The 22,458-nt window shown below is 35.8% G+C and overlaps 2 protein-coding genes across 2 annotated transcripts; both read left to right on the plus strand.

Annotated features, from left to right (window-relative positions):
- Positions 1-9,894: 9,894 nt before the first annotated feature.
- On the plus strand, positions 9,895-10,854 carry LOC114314957 (alpha/beta-Hydrolases superfamily protein). The gene has a single exon (XM_028261527.2). It carries the CDS (start codon positions 9,895-9,897, stop codon positions 10,852-10,854), a length of 960 nt encoding a protein of 319 aa, XP_028117328.1.
- Positions 10,855-13,585: 2,731 nt separating this feature from the next.
- LOC114314984 (putative leucine-rich repeat receptor-like serine/threonine-protein kinase At3g14840) lies at positions 13,586-22,000 on the plus strand. The gene is made up of 9 exons (XM_028261561.2): positions 13,586-13,656; positions 15,530-15,560; positions 16,274-16,367; positions 17,154-17,220; positions 17,980-18,045; positions 18,878-18,934; positions 19,016-19,051; positions 19,217-19,257; positions 21,657-22,000. The coding sequence occupies exons 1-9, from the start codon at positions 13,586-13,588 to the stop codon at positions 21,851-21,853; spliced, it is 660 nt and encodes a 219-aa protein (XP_028117362.2). The 3' UTR covers positions 21,854-22,000.
- Positions 22,001-22,458: the final 458 nt, after the last annotated feature.

Below are 22,458 nucleotides of genomic sequence, written 5' to 3' on the forward strand. Positions count from 1 at the left end.
TCGGGCCCACAACTAAGCTACACCATAGCTGCCCTCCAACCACATTTGAAGAACAAATCTTTGGCTGCCTCACATTGCTGCATATAGAGGGCCTCCCCCTCCTTGAAACCTTCAGCATTCGCATCATCCGCCTTTTTCTTTAGCTCGACGATCTCTGCATTTTTCTTACCTTCGAGCTTGGCTAGCTCACGCAGGTATTTGTCTTTGATCACGGCTGCAGCCGTTTGTTTCTCCGCTACAGCCGAGCTAACGAGTCCGGTCAGACGACCGTTCTCGGATTTTAGCTCGGCTATTTGCTTCCTGGCTTCTTCAAGCTCTGCAGTTTTTTCTGTCATTTTGGCCAGCGCTTGCCATGTAGTCTTGCGAAGTTCAAGCACTCACTTTGCATAGCCTGCAAAAAGAGGGGGAGACTTGTAATCAAACCGAGATAAAAGTTGTGCAAATTAAAAAGATTAACAGAAGAAGCTACTTACAAGCACCATGGACTTCGTGGCCGAACGGATGACCTTTAGTTCGGTCAGGTGCTAGTGGTGCTCCATGTCTGCTGGAAGGCAGACACTCTTGGCAAGGTTAAATGCCATTAAGTGATGTTTTTTAGTGACCACTGAGTCTGTGTCCTGAATATCTTGGTTTTGAAATGTAAGTTTGGGTGCCCACTTGGAGGAGCTGGCTCAGTCGAAGCGCTTCGGTTGCGGGCTCGGTGGAGGGGTTGGTGGAAGAATGGTTTCGTCTTCATCAACAAGTCGTTGCTTGGTTGGAGTAGTCCGGGCACGCTTGCTGGGCTGAGATGAGGAGGGTTGTTGAGATGGAAGGGCCACCACGGTTTCCTGAGTTTGGTTCGGTGGTGGTACCTCGGCTCGGTTTGTTTCGGTTAGAAGGGCCCTTACTCTATTCCTCTTTGCCATCTCTTCTTCAGCAGTCAGAGGGACTAGATTGATCTGGGGCAAGGTGGGGTCCGATTCAGGTGAAGCTTCCAACAAGAAATCAGTTACTCTGGCTTTTCGTCGGCTGCTATATCTATACGTTGGCTCAAAATTCAGTAGTTTGGCCCAACTTCTTTCAGGGTATCATAGTACGGCGCGAAGTGTGTTTAGATTGGGGTAGCTGTACAGTGACTTGAGGTGGGCTGAATCTGCATAAAGAAGACAACTGTCAATTCGGTTCAGGAATAGGAAACCGAAATAAAGAGAGGCATACAAAGAAGCCGAAGTAGTAATACCGGGGGTTCCTTTCTTCCAGTTTATATTACGGCCTAGGATCTGGGCTTGGTGGTTTTCAAAATTCCCAGATACCCAGAAAAAATCATCATCGTTCAAGTCTTTATCCGGTGTGTCCATTATTATTTTCTCCCGACGGCGTCGTATTCTTAAATAATAAACCTAACCGTCCTCTTTTGAGCCTATGGAGTACTGATGGAAGAGTTCGGCTAGGCCAAGGTTAATACCAGCTCGGCGGTTTAGCTTGACTATGCCATTTATTATGCGGTATGAATTTGTGGAAAGCTGGGTGGGACATATCCTAGTTTGCCTGAGGAATTCGCAAAGTAAAGGCTGTACAGGGAATTTTAGTCCGGTTTCTATAATGGACAAAAGTGTAAAGGGAACAAAACCAAGGTTTCCCCATGGTATGGTATCTAGATCGGCTAAAGTTAGGTGAACATCATCAGGGATGTTATAATCCTTTCGGAATTCGGCCAAACCCCCAGGTGTGTCTACTAAGAACCTATATTTACCCATTCTCTTTTAAGTTACGAATAAATTAAGCTTGTGTTAGCTCGGTCGGAGAAAGGTGCTGAGTAGTTCGGTCGAGCGCTCAAAGGAGTGCTTGGGCAACCTAAAGTCTGCAAAGTGAAAAAAGAGGTGTTAAGCACAGCTCATGGGACCGTGCTAAAAGAACAAAAAGGGCAAGATAAATATAGTCCTAGCTCGGTTTGAAGAAAGAATTTGGTATCTTGGTTTGTGCAAGGGGTTTGTTATTTTGTTTTGATGCAAGGACTAGAGGCGGCAACTGTTCAAAATACACGGAGAACTAAGACGGCGTGACAGCTACATTGGGCCAATCAGAGGGGGCCACGTGTCCTTAGAATGAGAAACGATTCAGTTGCTGTGATTGAAGAGACATTTTGACCGAACAGGTAGAGCCGGCGTGAATTTAGCTCAGCTGGAGAGGCTAAGAGAGACTTTTAGCTCGATCGGAAAGGCTAAAGAGTTTTTTAGCTCGGCTGGTAGACAAGGTAATCCCTATCATGCTGGGCAGATGGAATTAAGGGGCAATTGAGAGGGTAATTTATATGAAAATTGGGCCGAGCTGGGTAATGGGCGGTTATGGGCCACAGTGCGAAGGGCTGAGTAAAAAGGCTATGAAGTTACTCCGACCTAAGAGAGGTGTAAAGTTACTCCAATCCGCAAGAGGTGTAAAGTTACTCCGGTCCGCGAGAAACCTGAAGTTACTCCGGTCCCAAAGAGCTTACGGTAAGTTCGGTCGTCACTCACAAAGTTATCCCGGTTTGGACTGGAGTATTGGTTATTCCGGTCTAGACGTACCGTGGTTAGCATTAAGAAGAGCCAAGGTAAGAGCAGTGAATGGAAGAGCCGAGCTAATGTTATCTCAGTCTAGCCTGCGGCTTAGCATAGCCATGCTTACCTCGGTCATGTTGAAGTCTGACCATGGTAGAACCATCTCACTTGGTTTATGCAGTGAGGGAGGTGTTGAAGGATAAGCATTATCTTTTAGGAGTATGAATCCTAGGAGGACTCTACATGGAGGAGTAAAAGTCCTACTAGGATTGTGCCACGCGGAGCCTATAAAAGCTTACAACATCACCTATGGAGAGGTAACACAACTTTGATTCTTGAATACACAGAGCTTTTGTCTACTTGTCTATTTTACTGACTTAGGCATCGGAGAGGTTTTCGGCATACACCCGCCGGCTAGCTCACGTTTGTGCTTTCAGGGAATAAAGCGACGACGTTTGGAGGAGCACAGACTTGATCAACAGGATTATACGAGAAGGTTTGGTCCAGTCCAAGATCGGACTGGACTGTGCTGTTGGGCCCGTGGGGGTCCACCACGGGTCCCGTTTTGATAATCCGAACCGTTCAATGTGTAGAACTCGTCGAGTACTATATGCTTGTAAAAAATCACGTTGATCAGATATCGATAGCTATATGAACAAAACAGTTTTTTGTCAACCGTTAATTGTTTCACCGTCCATTTTTTTTTAATACAAAACTGATTTGATCACATAGCTATTGATATCCGATCAACGTGATTTTTTACAGGCATGTAGTACTCGACGAGTTCTACACATTGAACGGTTCGGATTATCAAAACGGGCCCCAAAAATGGGCCCCATGGGCCAAACTGGACGGGTCCAGTCTTGATCTCAACTTGAGACATGCTGGACCCTTCTAAAATTAAAATAGTTATTAATGATTTTGAATTAGATGTTATCGCTTTAATTGATACTGGTGCAGATCTTAATTGTATTCAAAAAGGAAATTAAATTAAATTTATAATTTATATGAGGGACTAAACAATCCTAGGGGGGTGGGATTATTTCCATGGATATCCCATGGGATTAATTTGTGAAATTTTTATTTTTGGTGAATCTAATGTTTGGTTGGATGAACTGGATAAGGATAAATGTGCAAAAAAAACTATTTCACCATTTTTTAATTGTTTACTAAGTAATAGCAATATTAAACATATCTTTAATATTTTAATTATTTTTAGCTAGATTAAATAAAAATTTGTTTTATTTTATTTTTTACAAAATTAAATAAATTTATTTTTAAAATTAAATAAATAAAATATCAATAAAAATATATGTTATTTTTTTAATTAAAATTTTAAATAAATTTATTTTAGAAAATAATAATAATTAAATAATGAAATTAAATAAAACATTTATTAAATGAGTTAAATTTGAGTGATGATATTAGAGAACAAATTGAATTGATCCAAAAACACTCAAGAAAGTCAAAATTGTTTAAGAAAGTCATGAAAGTCAAAATTGGCCCTCTTTTCCGTCCAAATATCTGACCACCGTTAATTATTGGACCATTTCAAGCCAAAATCTAAATTGTAGGGGCAAAATCGATGCAATTAGAAGCACATAGATCAAAATGAAAAAAATGGGTAAACTATAGGGACCATTTCTGTAATTTGCTCTATTTGCAATTTTTCAAATCACAGGGAACAATCTGTTCTTTAAACAAACATCAGGAGGTGTATTTATAATTTATCTAAAAAAATTGTCCAAATCACATGGAACAATCTGTTCTTTAAGCAAATCTCAGGGGGTGTATTTATAATTTACTCAAAAAAAAAATTGTTCAATTTTTTTGTGTATATTAAATCCCTTTGACTATGAGTGTTATATGAATCGAGTTTGTATTTTTCTATTTTATGTATTTTTACATTTTTATATTCAATTTTGTAAATAAAAAAAAACTATATTCAATTTTTTTGTTCATATTTCACCTTTTAAAGCTTTTGTTTGTTTTTTTTTTTTAATTTTATATAAATTCTGTTTTTTAAAATTGATTAGTTTGTTTACATAACTTTCTTGTGCGTCCAATGCTCTTAATTTTTTATTTTTATTTTTTATAAAAAATAGTGTTTTTTTTTTTCGGGCTTTGGTTATTGTGGTTATTTTATTTTTTATAGGGTAAATTATGTAAATGGTTCCTGTAATCACTACAACAAAAAGCACAAATGGCGACTAAAAAAAAAAATTTCGTCGCTAAAAGTAGCACTTTTGGCGACTAAAATGGAATTAGTTGCCAAAAGTGAAGACTTTTGGCGACTAAAATAATTTAGTAGCCAAATGTATAGTTATTGGCGACTAAAAATCAATTTAGTCGCCGATTATATGGGTTTTAGCGACTAAAGGTTTTTTAGTAGCCAAAAGTGACGATTTTTGGCGACTAAAAAATAGTTTGGTCGCCGATTATACGTGTTTTGGCGATTAAAAACAGTTTGGTCGCTGAAAGTGAAGCTTTTTGGCTACTAAAAAAAAATGTAGTAGATAAAAGCAGGCAATTGGCGACTAAAATTTAGTTTTGTAGCCAAAAGGGGACTTTTTGGCGACTGAAAACAGGTTTAGTCGCCAAAACTAGTTATTTTTAGGCAGAACTTATTTTTTTAGCGACTAAAAAATAATTAGTAGCCCAAAATTATAGAATTGGCGACTAAATAATGGATTTAGTCACCAAAAGTGGCTTCAATTTTTTTTAGTAAATAATTTATTTTTTACATAAATTATATTAAGTAAAAATAATTATTTATATATATATAGTCTTGTATTAATACCGGTCAGTATACTATATAAATAATATATGTTGCATTTATATTCCTTTGATGTTGTACTGGCATAGTGGGGAGAGTGTGTTGCTAAAGGTGTAGAATGTGGGAGGTTGGTGGTTCGAAACTTGGCAACAGCAGAGGGTAATTTTTTTTTTTTTTGAAATATGCTTTTGGCGACTAAAATGTGTTGTCGCCAAAAAATTGACTATTGGCGACGAAAAGCTTAGTTGGCAAATGTATAAATAAAAAAATTAATAATTCACTATTGGCAACTAAAAGATTAGTCGCTAAATGTATAATTTTCAAAAACGCAATTGACTATTGACGAAAAAAGCTTTGGTAGTTGAAGACTTGTTTTTTGTCGACTAAAACATTTTCAGTCGCCAATACCTCCGGCGACCATGTATTCGCAGCAAAACCGGGACTAAAATATTTAGTCGGGGAAAGTGAAAAGTTGACTTTTGGTGACTAAAAAAAGACTTTTAGCGACTAAAAATTTAGTCGCCAAAGGTGCTTTTTCTTGTAATGAATTTATACAATATGTCAATTTGGTCCCTATTATTTTAATTTGCTTGATTTTGCCTTTTAATTTAAGGAATTGTGTTATATTGGTCTAATAAATAACAGTCGTTATGTTTGGTGGGCGGAAACTCAAATAATGTGTCAATTTAGTCCATATATTTTACACGATGTGTCAATTAAATCCATGTTATTTTAACTTGCTCGATTTTGATAGGGACCAAATTGACACATCATGTAAATTAGAATGACTAAATTGACACATCGTTTAAGTTTTCATCCACCAAACTTAACAGTCATCATTTATTGGACCAATATGACACAATTCGTTAAATTAATGAACAAAATCGAATAAATTAAAATAATATAGACCAAATTGACACATCGTATAAATTATAAAGACCATTTGCATAATTTACCCTTTTTATATATAAATTATCTTTGATTGTAAGTGCTCTAAGAGTCTTGAGTTTGTATTTTTGTATTTTGTGTGTACTAATGTTTTTTTTTTTTTTTTTTTCATCGGCAAAGAAAAACTTTATTGATGAAACAAACAAGGAACGAAAGATTACATCAATAAAAAGGAGTTTGGGGCTTAAAAGCACCCAGCTCCCAGTTGGTGAGAAACCAACAGAAGAGAGGAAAAGAAAAGACAACAACAGAAGGCATTACCCAATTCTGATCAAAACACTAATCATCATAGCCTACACTACTGATGAAGGCAGAAACAGACCAACATCCTTCCCATTCTGATGAAAGCAGACCAATCTGTTGAAACAGACCAAACGACCTTCCCATACTGATGAAAACAGATAGCCAGCCTTCCCATTTCTGAAGCATGAGACAGATGACTATCCCACAGCAACCACTAACAGAGGACTACCCCACCAACAGCAAAAACACAACAAAAACCAGCTAGAAGATGACTAAAAAACAGCACACACCGCCAAACAACTTCACGCCTACAAACAGCCTAACAGCACACACAACCAGAAACACACACAAGAACCAGCAATACAACCCATTCAAACTTACAAGCCCCGGACAACCAGTACTCCAGCATCACAGCAACCATCCTCTATTCTTTCCAGAGTACTTTCTTGAACTACCTTCTTTTCTCTGGACTGCCAATCCCTCTTATACTCCATGATTGAATCCTCATGAAAACAAATTTTACACTTTTGGTCCCCTGACAGTATTAGCCTAGTTGGCATCCCCACCCCGTGTTCTAACTTTCTCCAAATCGTTGGCTTCTAGCTGCAGCAGTTTGCTAATAACCTCCTCATCCTTGCCTTCAAAATCAATGCCGAGAGTTTTACCCAATTCCAAAGTTGCTTCCGCCTCAGACAGATCAACCCTCCCTCTACTGGATTTACTTGCCATGGATAGAGAAATGGTAGCTGCTGCTGATCTGAAGACAGCTCCCTTACGCAGGTTCAGAGTAGATTTCCCGAAACGAGAAGATCCAAACTGTAAGGTGCCGTTTGGTAACACTTACGTTTTCAGTTTTCTGTTTATATTTATAAAAATTTAAAAACTCAAATAAAAACTTGTTCGGTAAAATTTTTGATTTATAAATCAGTGGTCTCAGTTTATAAATTTGGCCAAAAAATGAAAACACAAAAAATGTGTTTCCGTTTTGAGTTTTGAGTTTTTTTTTTTTACCACCTAACACTAGCCACCACCCGCCACCATTTTTCACTACCGTCTTCCGCCACCACCACCCACCCCCCACCACCACCTGCCACCACCACTCATCACCCATTCGTCACCACCCACTCACCACCACCACCACCACTACCTACTACCCACCTGCCACCACCCACCACCCGCCACTACCATCCACTGCTCGCCACCACCACCGGCCACCTACTTGCCACCACCACTCACCACCCACCTGCCACCACCAACCACCCACCACCACCAGCTACTTGCCACCTACCCACCACCACCCACCACCACCACCACCATCATCACCTACCACCCACCCGCCACTTACCCACCACCACCCACTCGCTACCACCTACCACACGCTATCGTCACCCACCCACCACCACCACCCGCCACCCACCACCTGCTACCACCACCACAACCACCCACCACCGTCACCCACCCACCCATCATTACCAGCCACCACCCACCCGCCACCACCCGCTATCCGCCACTCACTTGCCACCGCCACCCACTCGCTACCACCCCCACCCGCCACAGTCACCCACTCACCCACCCACCCACCACCACCACCCGCTACCTATCCGCCACCACCACCCACCACCACCTGCCACCACCACCCACCATCCGCCTCGGCCGCCACCACCACCCGCCACCGTCACCCACCCACCCATCACCACCAACTACCCACCACTCACCGTCACCACTTTCTACTACCGTCTTTCGCCGCCACTTGCCACCACTTGCCATTTCTCACTATTTTTTATATTTTTAAATTTTTTTAAACATTTTGTCAATTACCAAACGTGTTTGTAGTTTATGTTTTTCTAAAAATAAACAAAAAATAAACAAAAACCAGTTTATAAAATTTTTGTAAATATAAACTGAAAACATAAACGTTACCAAACACACCCTAAGCTTTTCATCTGCCGATGCTTTTTGCTAGTTGCTTTCCTCTGAAAGTTTAAAGAAGTGAAACTATTTGGGTAAAAAAGAAGTGAAACTTTTTATTGTCTTCATTAAAAAAATAAAAGAAGATAAAAAGTTTCATTATGTTATCAAGTTCCTTGGGTAAAAAAATTGACTATTATTTTCCTTCGTTTGTATCAAAAAAAAAAAAAATTTCAATGTAACTGCTTATTTTTCTTGGTGTATATCAATCTCTTTGACTGTAAGTATTTCAAGAATCTTGGGTTTGTAACTTTTAAAAAGAGTAATAATTTTGCCAGAATTATTATTTTACTTTGTTTATATCAAAATTATATGTGTTCTCTATCTGTTTTTTTAATAAGTTTGTGATGTATGGTCATTTTTTTTTAAAAAAAAATAATATTTTTTTTTGAATTGACACACCCATCACGCTAAGGAGTGAAGAGAGATAAATTACACTTTCCGCAAAATGTGCCCTGTTTTTCTGGAATTTTCCCTCAAACATGCCCCTCTCGAGCTATGAAGCCATTCAACTTCTTCAACTCTACAGAAAAGTCTAGCTAAGTTCAATTTACCACTCGATTGCCCAGCGCTTGAGTGGTGGCTACAACTCAATCACGCCAACTCGAGCTCAAATGCATACTCTTCCCATGGTAACTCACATGTGTACAACGTAAATAACACAACTAACTTAAGAAAATAACATAGTTACATTAAAAGAAAATTACCTAAGTCATTACACCCTAATAATGAAGTCGTATAAAAGTAGATAGAAAAAACCTAAGTGGATTAAAGATGTCCCTTCAAGAACAAGAAAATACCAATTGCGATTTTGAACGTCATAGATCTATTTAGTAAGAGAAATGTTGAACTAAATTTTCCCTCCAGAAATTTAAAAAGAAAGCTATCATAAGCAATTGCGACAATGGGGATTTTGTTTTTTCTTTCTCTGCTCTCTGTGTCTCTCTATATATGTTAATTTACATTAAAAAAAAAAATTTGAAAATGGCTCTCCATATGTTTATTTATCCAACCTATTGCTCTATATTCCAAAGTCTTTTTTTCATTAGATGATCAAGTTAGAGAAACTAAACATACAATAAACAAGCCATATAAAACAACATATGGGAGAGGATCGTGCCAAAAGATCCGGTCTCACCATATTTTAATAAAATCACATGACCATATGTAATTCCTTATGCATCGGATGAGGAAAGGATTTTTCAAGAAATATTGAAATGGTAAACCGAACAACATTTTCTCAAACTAACCACCTCACTTGTTTTATGGCATCAAACTTGGCACATCCAACGATTATGGACAGCCAAAATTGCAACACATATATAGAAAACCAAGAAGAGGGGAGAAAAAAAAACCTTCAACGTGTGCATGGTTGCATGCAAAAACCCTAAAATTATTACAAACCCTAATTTCCATTTTTATGCTTTTTTGTTCACTTAAACCATGTCCCAATTCGATGCTTACACACACCTTAACGTCGCTCTCAACCCCGATGGCTCTCTCACTCGCCTCCTTAAGCTTCCCACCCTCCCAGCCTCTGATGTTGAGCTTTCAGGCCAGATCGCTGTGAGTAGAGACGTCCATCTGGACCACAAAAAGCAAACATGGATCCGAATTTTTCGACCAACCAAACTACCCTCCAATGACAAATCTGTGGCGCTTCTCCCCATCGTGGTCTTCTTCCATGGTGGAGGGTGGATTGATTTTAGCGTCGATAATGCCCTTGTCCACGAGGGTTGCAACCACCTCTCCAGTGAGCTCCCTGCCATAATCATCTCCGTGGCATACCGTTTGGCACCAGAGCACCGCCTCCCTGCGCAATATGACGACGCGGTGGACACGCTTCTCTGGATCCAGAAACAAGCCCTAGATCCCCAAAACGGTGAAAAATGGCTACTAGACTACGGTGACTTCTCAAGATGCTACTTATATGGGTGTAGCAATGGTGGCAACATTGTTTTCAATGCTGCATTACGAACCCTAGATCTCAACCTCGAGCCGGTGAAGGTCAAAGGTCTTATAATGAACCAACCCATGTTTGGCGGGCAAAAAAGGACTAAATCAGAGATAAAATATGCGGCGGATCAGTACTTGCCATTGCCGGCGATTGATCTTTATTGGGAACTGGCTTTACCGAAGGGGACGGACCGGGACCACCGGTATGCAAATCCGATGGTGAACGGGCCTTACAGGGAGAAGGTAAAGTCATTGATGAGGTGTTTGCTGATCGGGTTTGGGGGCGATCCGATGGTGGATAGGCAACAACAATTCTTGCAGATGTTGGTGTTGAATGGTGTTCCGGTGGAGGCTCGGTTTGATGATATTGGGTTCCATGGGATTGACTTGATAGACTCTCAACGTGCTGTTGCTGTTTTGAATTTTATTAAGGATTTCATTTGTTGATTTCATTTGATTGTTCTCTAATTTTGCACAACAACGTGGTACTGGTTGAATTTTGAAGGTGATGTCAAGAGACATGCATAGCATTGATTGATAATAAGATTCATTAAACGCTTAAACAAAAAAACAAAAAAAGGATTTAGCAGCTTCTGTAGATTGTTGTTTTTATGGGTTTCTTTTGTCTCTGTGTGTTTGATATGTTATTGGATAAATTATATTTTTCATTCTCAAAGCCTTCGTCTTTTAGTTTCTCATGTTTACTATTGCAACAATTAAGTTTTCAAATTTCATCTCATGTTTCATTTATTATTAAAATTTGTATAAAAGTGTTCACGTAATTGTCATACGAACATATTTTAAGAGTGCAAGTTTTTTATTTTTATCCATCTTTTCCTCGGTTCACACACTTAGATATTTATGAAAATTGTTTTATTTTTTATTTTAAAATTCATTTGTAATTTGTAATTCACTTTGTTTTATATTAGAAGTTAGAATTGATTATTAAAATGAGAACATAACAGAGCAATTTAAAATCTTGTCATTTGTAACATTAAATTTGAAACTTTTAGCTCAATTTTACAATTTTAGCCTTCAAATTTTTTTAACATTTTTCTCTGAATTTCATATTTAGCATAGTCTTATTTGATAAATCTCAATGATAGAGTTTCCAAAAACATAAATTTATTGAAAATAGAGACGTAAATAAAAAATATATCAAAATCTTAAGTTCTAAAAATTTTCAGAAAGTAAAACGTGTTGAATTTGCTGATATGTTACTGGGAGATGTGTATTTTGATCAGAATTTTTCCTACAAAATATTAGAGCATCTCCAAATGTGTGCTTATTTTAGGTATTAAACAATTAGTAGTGGTTGTATTTTAATCGTGATTTTGCCTCTTGTATTGGGAGTTGGTATATTCATCTCTTACTTTGGTGGTGGGTCTTTCTTTTGGATTGAGTTAAATCTGACCGGTAACCGGTTATTCCAGAATCAAGGCCCACAAATACTATGATGTCCTACGAAGCTTCCTTTTTTATGGATCAGAAAAAGAAAAATAGTAGTGAAAATGTGTATTTAAGAGCTCCTAGTACTATCATTTGTTAATATGTTAAAATAGTTAAAATATTAAAAAGTTATTATAAATTGTTATATCATTTATTATGTTTTATTTTATTTTTACATATTTTTTCATAAAAAAACTAAAAATTAAATAAAATAATCAATTCCCAAACTAGTTCCAAACATTTTTAAATTACTTAAGCATGAATGAAAGAAATTGAGATGAGAGATGGATAAAAATAAATTAAACACATTTGAGAGAGAATTTACTTCGCTTAATTTATTCTATATTATAATGTGAGCACCGCAATTGGTATATAAATGAAAGTTTATGTAACATATTTTAATTTTTTAAATTACCCTAATATGATTAAATAATTATCGTCACATGATAAAAAATTGTCTCAATTCTCTGATAATTGTTTCTCGCTTTTTTGTTTGTGGCATGGGTGAAGGGAGAAGAATTAGAGGCATGGGTAATATTGATACACACATCGCGTGTCAACAACTAATAATGTATAATATTTATGGATTTCGTTTTTATACTTGATAAATATTTTAACCACTAATATTTTTATTGGAACAATTATATATTCATTAAATCAACAATTTCTTAATACATAAAACGTATTACTTTCATTATTTTGTATCATTTAATACATTTTAACATTTTCATTAAAGGATAAAATATATATAATAAAGTAAGATTATTTTTGAAAATGTATCAAAATGTATCAGAAATACATTTGATTTTAATGGTCTACATCAATCCTAAGTATGCATCAATAGTTCAGATACATTTAGTTCCAGCCAAAATATTTCTCTCCCTTAACTTTCCCACCTACCCACGTCTCCTCCCCATTCCTTCTTTATCTCTCTCTCCCTCGCTGTTCTCACGTTTCCTCCCCCATTCCCTCTTTATCTCTCTTCCCCTCTCTGTTCTTTTTCTTGAACAGAACCACCAAAAACACCCACCTCCCCACATTCTCTCTCTCTCTCTCTCCTCAAAACTTTCCTTTGTTTCTCCTATCTCTTTCATATGCTACTCTCTCTCTTTTTGCGACGACCATCGCCATCGTGACACCGACAACCACCTCTCATATTTTTGAACTGGTAGTGTATTTGGGTTTGCGTTTATGATTTTCATTAATCTATAAAAGAGCTTTCCATTCACTAGAAAACGAAGGAAAACAGAGGAGGATGTGAAATTGATGACTCTTACCTTTCTATGTGTGCCATTCATGTTCTATGAAAATTTAAAAAAAAAAAAAAATGCCTTTCTTGACTAAGTGTCTGTGTGTATCTTTTTCACCTTGAGTTTTAAGTCCTGATTGAGAGATAGAATAGAAGTGATCATCTTTATTCCTCTAATTTCAATATTCTATTTATTTATATATTTACTTAAATAAGTTGTTGATTTACAGGTCTATCTCTCACTATGTTGTGCTCTGATTGCTTTGGTTCTGGGAGCTTATCTGCATATTGGAGGCCTCCTCATAACCTTAGGTTGCTTGGGAAGCATTGTTTGGCTACTCTTAACCTCTCCATATGAAGAGGTAGACATCTCTTTCTTTTGTGTTTTTTCGCACTATTTGTTGTCATTTGTTTGTTTTGCGTACATGATTTTAATTTTTATCTTTTCTTGGTAAGCAACAAAAGAGGGTTTTACTCTTGATGGCGGTTGCACTCTTTGAAGGGGCTTCAATTGGTCCACTAATCGAATTAGTTGTTGAAATTGATCCAAGGTAAATGTTCGTTCTATCTACTCTTTTACTTCTTTAGTGGTTTTGATAATTGTTTGTAATTGTGTTTCTTTCTTTTGGTTTCGTGGGTTGTGTGTTTTTTAGTATTATATACTGTTTAGGTGTAGTTTACATAGTGTGTGTGTCAATTTCCGACCACACTACCAATCAAGCACTCAGCTGGAGAACACTGACAGAATAGATTAAGCTCAAACAACTTGTCACAAAAAGAAGAGATTCCGGCGGTGGTTCGTCCACCCGGGGGCACTTCGACAATCAAGTCAGTTATCTCTCAAAGATAGAAAGAGTGCTTAACTCACTATTCAGAGCATAAAAAGCATACCTTAGACCAATGAGGGTGCCTCTCTTTTATAGTCAAGACAAACATAGTCTCAATAGAAGCCTAGCTTCAATGGACTAGGATTACTGTTAATTTTGATCTCCCAGTAGGATTGGGATAAACTTTTTAAGAGTCTTATCTTTACCCAAACTGAAGTCCTCTCCCATTCTAGGACTCTTGTCCCTTAGCCACTAATTCCGGATTCCGATTTCTTCACAGATAACCTTGGCCTAGCCGAGATCATCTCTATCTCATGACCAAGACACGTGGCACCTCAGCTGGCACTTCGGTGACACCTCTGCTACGTGTTGTCATTCAAAAATTATGTCCCCACAACTGCCCCATAGGTTCTATTACCCCAGCATTTTGAGGTGATGAAACCTATATCATTCATTCCTTTAATCATGACCCCGGTTTAACTTCAGTTTGTAAATTTTTCTTAAAATTTCAACAAGTGTTAAACAAAACATCAGTTTAACTTCAACTTGTAAATTTAAATTTCAACAAGTGTTAAGCACATCCTCCGTTTAACTTCAACTTGTAAATTTAAATTTCAATAAATTTAAATTTCATCAAGTGTTAAACACATCATCGGTTTAACTTCAACTTGTAAATTTTTAAAATTTCAACAAGTTTAAACATAACTTCGGTTTAACTTCAACTTGTAAATTTTTAAAATTTCAACAAGTGTTAAACATGTCCTCGATTTAACTTCAACTTGTAAATTTTTAAAATTTCAACAAGTGTTAAACATGACATCGGTTTAACTTCAATTTGTAAATTTTTAAAATTTCAACAAGTGTTAAACATGTCCTCGGTTTAATTTCAACTTGTAAATTTTTCTTAAAATTTCAGCAAGTGTTAAACATGACCTCGGTTTAACTTCAACTTGTAAATTTTTCTTAAAATTTCAACAAGTGTTAAATCAACCTTAGCTTGTAAATTCCAACTCCCAAGCATCATTCTCCAGCCCTCACTACAAGGATCTGCACTTTTAGCGACCACTTTTCGCGATCAATATAAAAGTTGGTAGCTAAAAGTTAAATTTTGGCGACCAAATGTTAATCAGTCGCGAATGAACATTATTTTTAGCGACCAAATATGAGTTGGCCGCAGAAGGTCATGTTTTGGCTACCAAAAAATGAGTTGACCGCAGAAAGTGATATGCTTTTGGCGACCAACTACAAATTTTGTCGCGGAAGGTCACATTTTGGCAACTAAAAAATAAGTTGGTCGCGGAAGATAAAAAATAAGTTGGTTGTGGAATTGGCGACCAAAATTTTAGTCGCCAAAAACTTATTTTCCCCGACCAAAAATATTTTAGTTGCCGTATATTGAGTTTTGGCTACTAAAACAATTTTAGTCGCCGAATGAAAAATAAAATTTTTTTTTTTCTTTGGCGACCAAAAATTTAGTCGCCAAAAACTTATTTTCAGCAACAACAAAAAAAATAGTCGCCAAATTAGTACTTTTAGCAACTAATATTTTAGTCGCCGTTGATTGGGATTTGGAGACTAAAAAAGTTTGTCGGTGAAGGTACATTTTCTGCGACAAATCTGGTCTTTTGGTAGCCAAAAGTTTGGGAGGGAAATTTGAAACATGGTGGCAGGAATTGAAATTTTTTTGTGACAAAAAAATTTGGTCGCCGATTGTTAACACTAATTTTTTTTAGTATTTGGTCGCCAAAATTTTAATATTTTAATAATTTTTTTAATTGATTAAAATATTGAAAATTTTCAGTTACTAATTTTTTTTAATCGGGGTATATTGAAAAATTTAGTGTATTCTTTTTAGGAATAATTGCACCCAGTGAGATTTTAGGAAAACAATTACATGTTTATGAAAATATTTATAATTTTAATTATTAATATTTATATCGCTTCTCATTGATTTATAATTGTTTTTTTCAAAATTATATTGATTTGATATTTTCCCTTCTTTTAATAATTTAATTTTAATTTTTTTTAGATGTGCTTAATCTAAATAAAAAGTAAAATATTTATATAAAAAAAATACAATAAAATATAATATATATGAAGATATATTAAATTTTATATTTTTTTTAATTTAGTGATTTTTCTAGAAAATTAAAAATATTCAGTGATTCAACCTCTCTACAATCTCCTCTCTGATTCAATGTCGACCTAGAAGTCCTCTCTGATTCAATGTCGACCTAGAAGCTGAAGAAGAAGAAGAAAAAGAAGAGGAGGAGGGAGAGACACGGTTGAAGAGGTCTCTTCTGTATTGTATACCCACTCTATTTAGGCACAGTGATAGTAGTTAGGTCTCCTCTCTCACATACAACAAACACAACAAATCAACTATTTAGACAGTGCTCCATCTCCGTCTCGGTCGGCGATTGCTCTAGATTCAGGTTCGTTCCTTCTTTCTCTGATCCTTGCTCTCTCTCTCTCTCTCTCTCGATCTTTCCCCCATCGAAGACACTTGCGAAGTCTTGACCTTCGTATTCTCAAGGTAATTTCTATATCTATTCTCTCTTCTTCATCGATCGAAATTTTGGAAATCGAAACCCTAGTTTCGAGTTTTTCTATGATTAGAGCTTAAATCATGTATACCTTGATGTAAGAGTTGCCTATTAGACAATTATTCCATGTCACTCATAGTAGATTATTTGATTGACTTGAACTGGTATGTATTTGATTGCATTGCAGGATTTTGAGGAGTTGCAATATTATTGGACCATTACCTGAATATCTTGGGCCGATGACAAATTTGAAAACTCTGTTAGTAGATTTATACCTTTTCCCCCTTATCTACATGCGTAGTGATGCGACAAATAATTTTATGTTGTCAAATATCTCAGTTCATCACCACGTGTTGGTAGACTGTTCATCCCACTCCATTTGTGGACAATTCTCGTATAAAGTACAAAGCAAAAACAGTAGGCAACTGATGAACTGTGAATCTTTAAAGATGGCAACAAACACTTCTCATTTGGAAGAGTCTGAAAGTCATACAACTTCATGAGAATTTGAGTTCACCTTAGACACTATTATGCTGTAAAAAAATTTACTTCCGTTGTTATGAAACTTCAATTTATTGTACTGATTATCTGTTTTTGGTTTTTGACAACTGTTAAATAAGAAAAAAGAAGAAAGAAGCCATTTTGAAATCTACTTATCTATTATTTCTCTTGCAGAGATCTCAGCTTCAACAAGTGGAGAAATTCGAAGCAGCTTTGTTTGTCTGTCAAAAACAAACTACATGTATGTACACCAACATCTCATACTATTTTCTAAGTTTTGGTTGCTAATTTTTACTTGCCTGAAGTATGGTTAGAGCTGACCAAACTGCTTAAATTGTCCCATAAAGGGATGTTGTAGTAGAGAATCGATCAGTGGCCCAAAGCAACCAATCAAAGTTAAAAAGTAACACATTAAATTGATCAAGTGGTAAATCTACATAATTAGCAGCCTGAAATAAGCTAAATATAAGGCCAAGCTAATGGCCAAATCTCCTTGCTTTTCAGATCCTTTCACCTCTTGGTTATGAAACCAGCGAGTGATTTTAGGTGTAAAGCAGGACCACCGTACCATCGTTTGGCCTAAAAGTCTTGTATTATCACATTGTCCTATACTAGGAGGCGAGAAATAGACAAATAGGTGGCTTGTAAGCCTCCTGAGAGATATCCAACTTTGTGTAATAAAAAGTATATTTAGAAATTCCTACTTTGCAAAAGATAAAATAAGAAAGAACCTTTTCTATCCTGCCTATACAACAAATGGAGAATAGCTTACGTTTTAAATTGTATTTCCTTTGATATGAATTAGGATAATTCTTTCATTTGAGTTATTTCAAAAGACAAACCAACTCTTACTTTAATGAATTAAACCTGCAAAGGTCACAAAGAAGCTTGTTACTCACAATAGATGTTCTCTACTCTCTTCTTACCTGACCATGTTCCTCACTCAAAAGAGAGGAATATGATTATCAGTAACTAATTCAGTGATATTGGATTTGTTTAGTTATTTAACGGGGAACTTACTAAGTGGACACGTGCCTGATTGGATTTTGCAAAATGGAGAAAACATGTAAGTTATCTTCTAAAGCCATAGAGTGCCTTCTCTGTTGGTTTTCATGGGCATTAATTAATCCATTATTCATGTTGTGACTACACTTGTAGATTATTGATTGCTTATGGTTCTAGTCATTTATTGATTGACTGCATTCCTTGGCATTGAATTTTCTGTGACTCTTGAAGTACACTTCATTATTCTTTAACGTTAAATTTTATCTATGTATTTGTTTGATGCAGATGTTGGTTCAATTTTTATTTCTTATTTTTTATTTTCTTCATGGGCTCTATTACTTCTTGAACCTTGTGAACTCCGCTTGGATGAAAGAAGTCCTCATTGTAATTTGTGGGAACCCAGCGGTCTGGAAGATATGTGAATATTTTTCATTTGTATTGTATTGCCTCTACAAGAATATGACTTCTAATAACCAATCATCTTGGAAGTTGATAATCTGATCACACCATCTTAGACAGGCCTCTAGCATGGGGTGAAAAGATTTTCCCTTTTATTCTCTTTCTCATGATTAACTAAATAAAATCCAATATCGCCACCTAAGTATTAGAAGCCAAGGATAGATCATAGCCTTTTCTTAGATTAGAGTGGTGTATATAGCAATTAAGACTTCAAGTGGTTTATTGCCACTGCCCATGTTACCAATCAAGTTATTAGTTAAGCTGAGTGGAAAATAATAAGTACCCACATAGAAGGCTGAGGTAAAATTGTTACAACTTAGAATTATTATTGTTCCCTTTTCAACCATGTCATCAACTAAAATGGATGAAAAATAGTTCTTATCTCATGTTATATTCAAGCCTGGGATGAATCATGGTGTGAATTCTCCATGCAGTGATCTTTCCTATAACAACTTTAGCTCGTTGGGCCCAAGTTGTCAACAAAGGACTATGTAAGATTACTTACAACTTAGAATTATTATCATTTCTCCAAAATCTTCTCTGAACTTTTCATTCTCTGTATTTTTATGCAGGAACTTATTTGAAAGCTCTTCAACGGGTAATACGTCGTAAGTTGTTAACCTTTTGTAAGCACCTTCATCATAAATTTCTGTTGCTTTCATAATCCATTTGAGCATTGCTTCAAATTATGTTCTTGTTATAACTCATACTATGACTCATTTTATGGTATGACATGATGCTGACTAGTTCATGATCTCACATTGTTGTGCCAGTGGTGTTGTGTCCTGCTTGAGAAGCTTTCAGTGCCCACAAAGTAAGTTAAAATTTTGTTTTACCCAGAGTTTTTAAAGGCTCAAGGCGCACTAAGGCGCTGAAAGTCTCTCGGGGCCTAGGTGCAAGGCACAAGGCGAGGCGCGGGCTTTATTGAAGTAAGGCGCACAGTCTTCGTAAAAAATAGAAAAATTGATATAGACTAATCATTCATAGTACTTAGACAATTTTTTAAAAAATAAAAAGTAATCAAGATTCAAGACAAAATACAGAATAATTCTCAAAGCCATGAAAGTGCATATTACATAACATTCCAATTTTCAAAGATCAAATGATCCACATTCAATAAAACAAAAACATAAACACTAAACATCCAAAACATAAATATCCCACAAATACTAGTATATGTCTTAACACTTAAAACATCAATATCAAAAGAAAGGGTAGGTTTGGTCGGTGTCAGTCAATCATCATCTTCAACATCATTGACATTGATCTCAACAACATCATCTTCATCTTCATCTTCATCTTCCATGTCCATGTCATCGAAATCAGGCAACATGTTCATTTCTTCTTTTTGTGTCTTTTTTTTGGACATGAACTCTCTAATCGCTTCTCTTACATGAGGAGGACACTTCAGGCAAGCAGTAATATTCCTATAACCTCCCGCAAGGTGTTGTTTCACCCGATAAACACCACCATTTGATACTTCACTACAAAAATTACACTCAAACTTGTTTACATTATTCTCCTCCACCAAATGGGCATATTGCCATGCCGGATCTTTTCTATTACTTTCCGATGTCATTTTCTACTTAGTACTTACTACACAACACAAAAAATAAATAACAGAAAAACAATTTCAGTATAATGAATGTAATGTATGTTATGTGATGAATTAATTAATGTATGTAATGTATGAATCAATTTTCTATTTTTTTAATTAATGATGAATTAATTAATTAATGTACATTACATTCCGTTACATTCATTCCTATGTTACATTATTTTTTCTATTAATGTATGAATTAATTAATGTATGTAATGTAATGTATGTAATGTATGAATTAATTAATGTTATGATTCAATTTTCTATTTTTTTAATTAACTTATGAATCAATTTATGAATTAATTAATGTTATGATTCAATGTATGTAATGTAATGTATGAATTAATTAACTTATGAATCAATTTTCTATTTTTTTAATTAATGATGAATTAACTAATTTCAGTATAATGATGAATCAATTTCAGTATAATCATAATGAATCTAATGTATCTATTTTTTTTATTTATGTATGTATGAATGAATGAATGAATTAATTAATTTATGTAATAATCATAATGAATGTAATAATCATTAATGAAAAAAAAAAAGAAAAGAAAAAGAAAGTCGAAAGAAGAAGAAGCAAATAATTGAAATAATTGAAAAAAAAAAGAAAAGAAAAAATAGATCCACTGAAAAACAGATCCACTAAAGAAAAAATAGAAAAAATAGACTCAACTCAAATAATTGAAAAAAAAAATAAAGAAAAACAAAAAACAGAGGAGACAAAAAACAAGAAGTCGAAGTCGAGGGCAAAAAAAAGAAAAGGAAAAAAAAAAAAAAAAAATGAAAGTCGAACCAGTGTCGAAGACGAAGAAGAAGGAGAAGGGGAGAGAGAGTCGAACCTGCGAAGTCGAAGTCGATCTAGTGTCGCAGTCGAAGTCCAGCTCTTGTGTCGCAGTCATAGTCGCAGACGAAGTCCAGTTCCAACAGCTCGAACTCGATTGCGAGGCGAAAGAGGAAAGACGACTTCGATTAGGGTTCATCTGAGTCCTATTTGGCTCATATGGTACATGAGTTCTAATCCTCTGTGATTACGAGCCATTCGAAAGGTTCATCTGAGTCGTTAGATCAGATCTACAGATTAAACACTCAGTCACGCCTAGGCGAGGGCCTTGCGCCTCTCTCGCCTTGCTCAAGTCGCGGCTAAGGCGCTCGCCTAGCTCAATTCGCGGCTAAGGCGCTCGCCTGGCTCAAGTCACCTCCCCTGGTACTTGTACAGGCGCAGATGGTGTGCCTCGACTCGCCTTGCGCCTAGGTGCGACTTTGACAGCACTGGTTTTTCCTTTGCATTGCTATTTGATTTGATTTCTCTAGTCATTTATACTGTCGTGAACTACATAGAAAAGCTTTAAGTAGCATAGGCACAGACAAGGGATGCACATGACAAAACATGAATATGGCACATGAAAAATCCTAAAACAGTAAAAAACGGACACAGAAAGGTCACAAAAAGTATAATATATATTTAGATAATATTAAAATAATATATATTTTTAGATAAATATATTTTTGTTGTTTATCTGTATTTAATGATGGATAATCTTCTTCTTAATTTTTTTTTTCTTTTTGAGTGACCGATTGGTATTCTTTCCATATAAATTGTGGTGGTAAAGAGGTAACTCTTGATGGAAATACGAAATATGAAGCTGATACAGATTCAGGTGGGCCTTCAAGGTTCTTCTTAAGTGGAACTAACTGGGCATGTAGTAGCACTGGTTACTTCTTGGATTCCAGCAGCTCAGATTTCTGTATCTGCACAAATACTTCAAGGCTCTCCATGAAGGATTTTGATTTGTATGTGGATGCATGACTTTCTCCTATATCTCTGACTTATTATGGTTTTTGTCTACTAAATGGAAGCTACACAGTAAATCTTCACTTTGCGGAAATCATGTTTACTGATGACAAAACATATAGCAGCCTTGGAAGGCGTATATTTGATGTTTACATTCATGTAGATTTTTGCGATATACTACTAACTATTTATGTAGAAAGGTTTCCTTTTTCTTTTCTTTTTTTTTTTTTTTTTTTGGGGGGGGGGGGGGGGGGGGGGGTGGGGTGGACCAGTTATGTAGAAAGGTTTCCTTAGTTATTTGAAGTGAATGGGATCATGGTGGCTATGATGGTTAAGAAATGATTTCCATGCAATTTGTCATGCCAGTGCTTAATGAAGTGTAATGTTTTGTTTAGCAATTTTTATTTTTATTTTTTTGTATTGAGTTGCAAAATTGGAAAATGAATGACTCATCTTTATTTTAAATGGAATTCAATTATTGTTTGATGATTTAGTGAAGTTACAAGAAAGGAAATTTGTTAATTATTGTTCCTAAACTTTTTCTTTTTTAAATGTTATTGTTCCTTAATTGTGGTTGGGTTGAATGAATTTTGTTCAATATTGGATTGAATGTTTATAAA

The sequence above is a fragment of the Camellia sinensis genome, chromosome 2, assembly GCF_055761805.1.
Source record: "Camellia sinensis isolate YWXY chromosome 2, ASM5576180v1, whole genome shotgun sequence".
Taxonomy (NCBI): Eukaryota; Viridiplantae; Streptophyta; class Magnoliopsida; order Ericales; family Theaceae; genus Camellia; species Camellia sinensis.

Bases quoted from the DNA above. Each gene is read 5' to 3' on its own strand.
- LOC114314957 (XM_028261527.2), top strand. From the start codon at position 9,895: ATGTCCCAATTCGATGCTTACACACACCTTAACGTCGCTCTCAACCCC.
- LOC114314984 (XM_028261561.2), top strand. From the start codon at position 13,586: ATGGCGGTTGCACTCTTTGAAGGGGCTTCAATTGGTCCACTAATCGAA. The intron at 18,935-19,015 runs GTAAGATTACTT...ATTTTTATGCAG, and splicing joins AGTTGTCAACAAAGGACTAT to GAACTTATTTGAAAGCTCTT. The intron at 19,258-21,656 runs GTAAGTTAAAAT...GTGGTGGTAAAG, and splicing joins AAGCTTTCAGTGCCCACAAA to AGGTAACTCTTGATGGAAAT.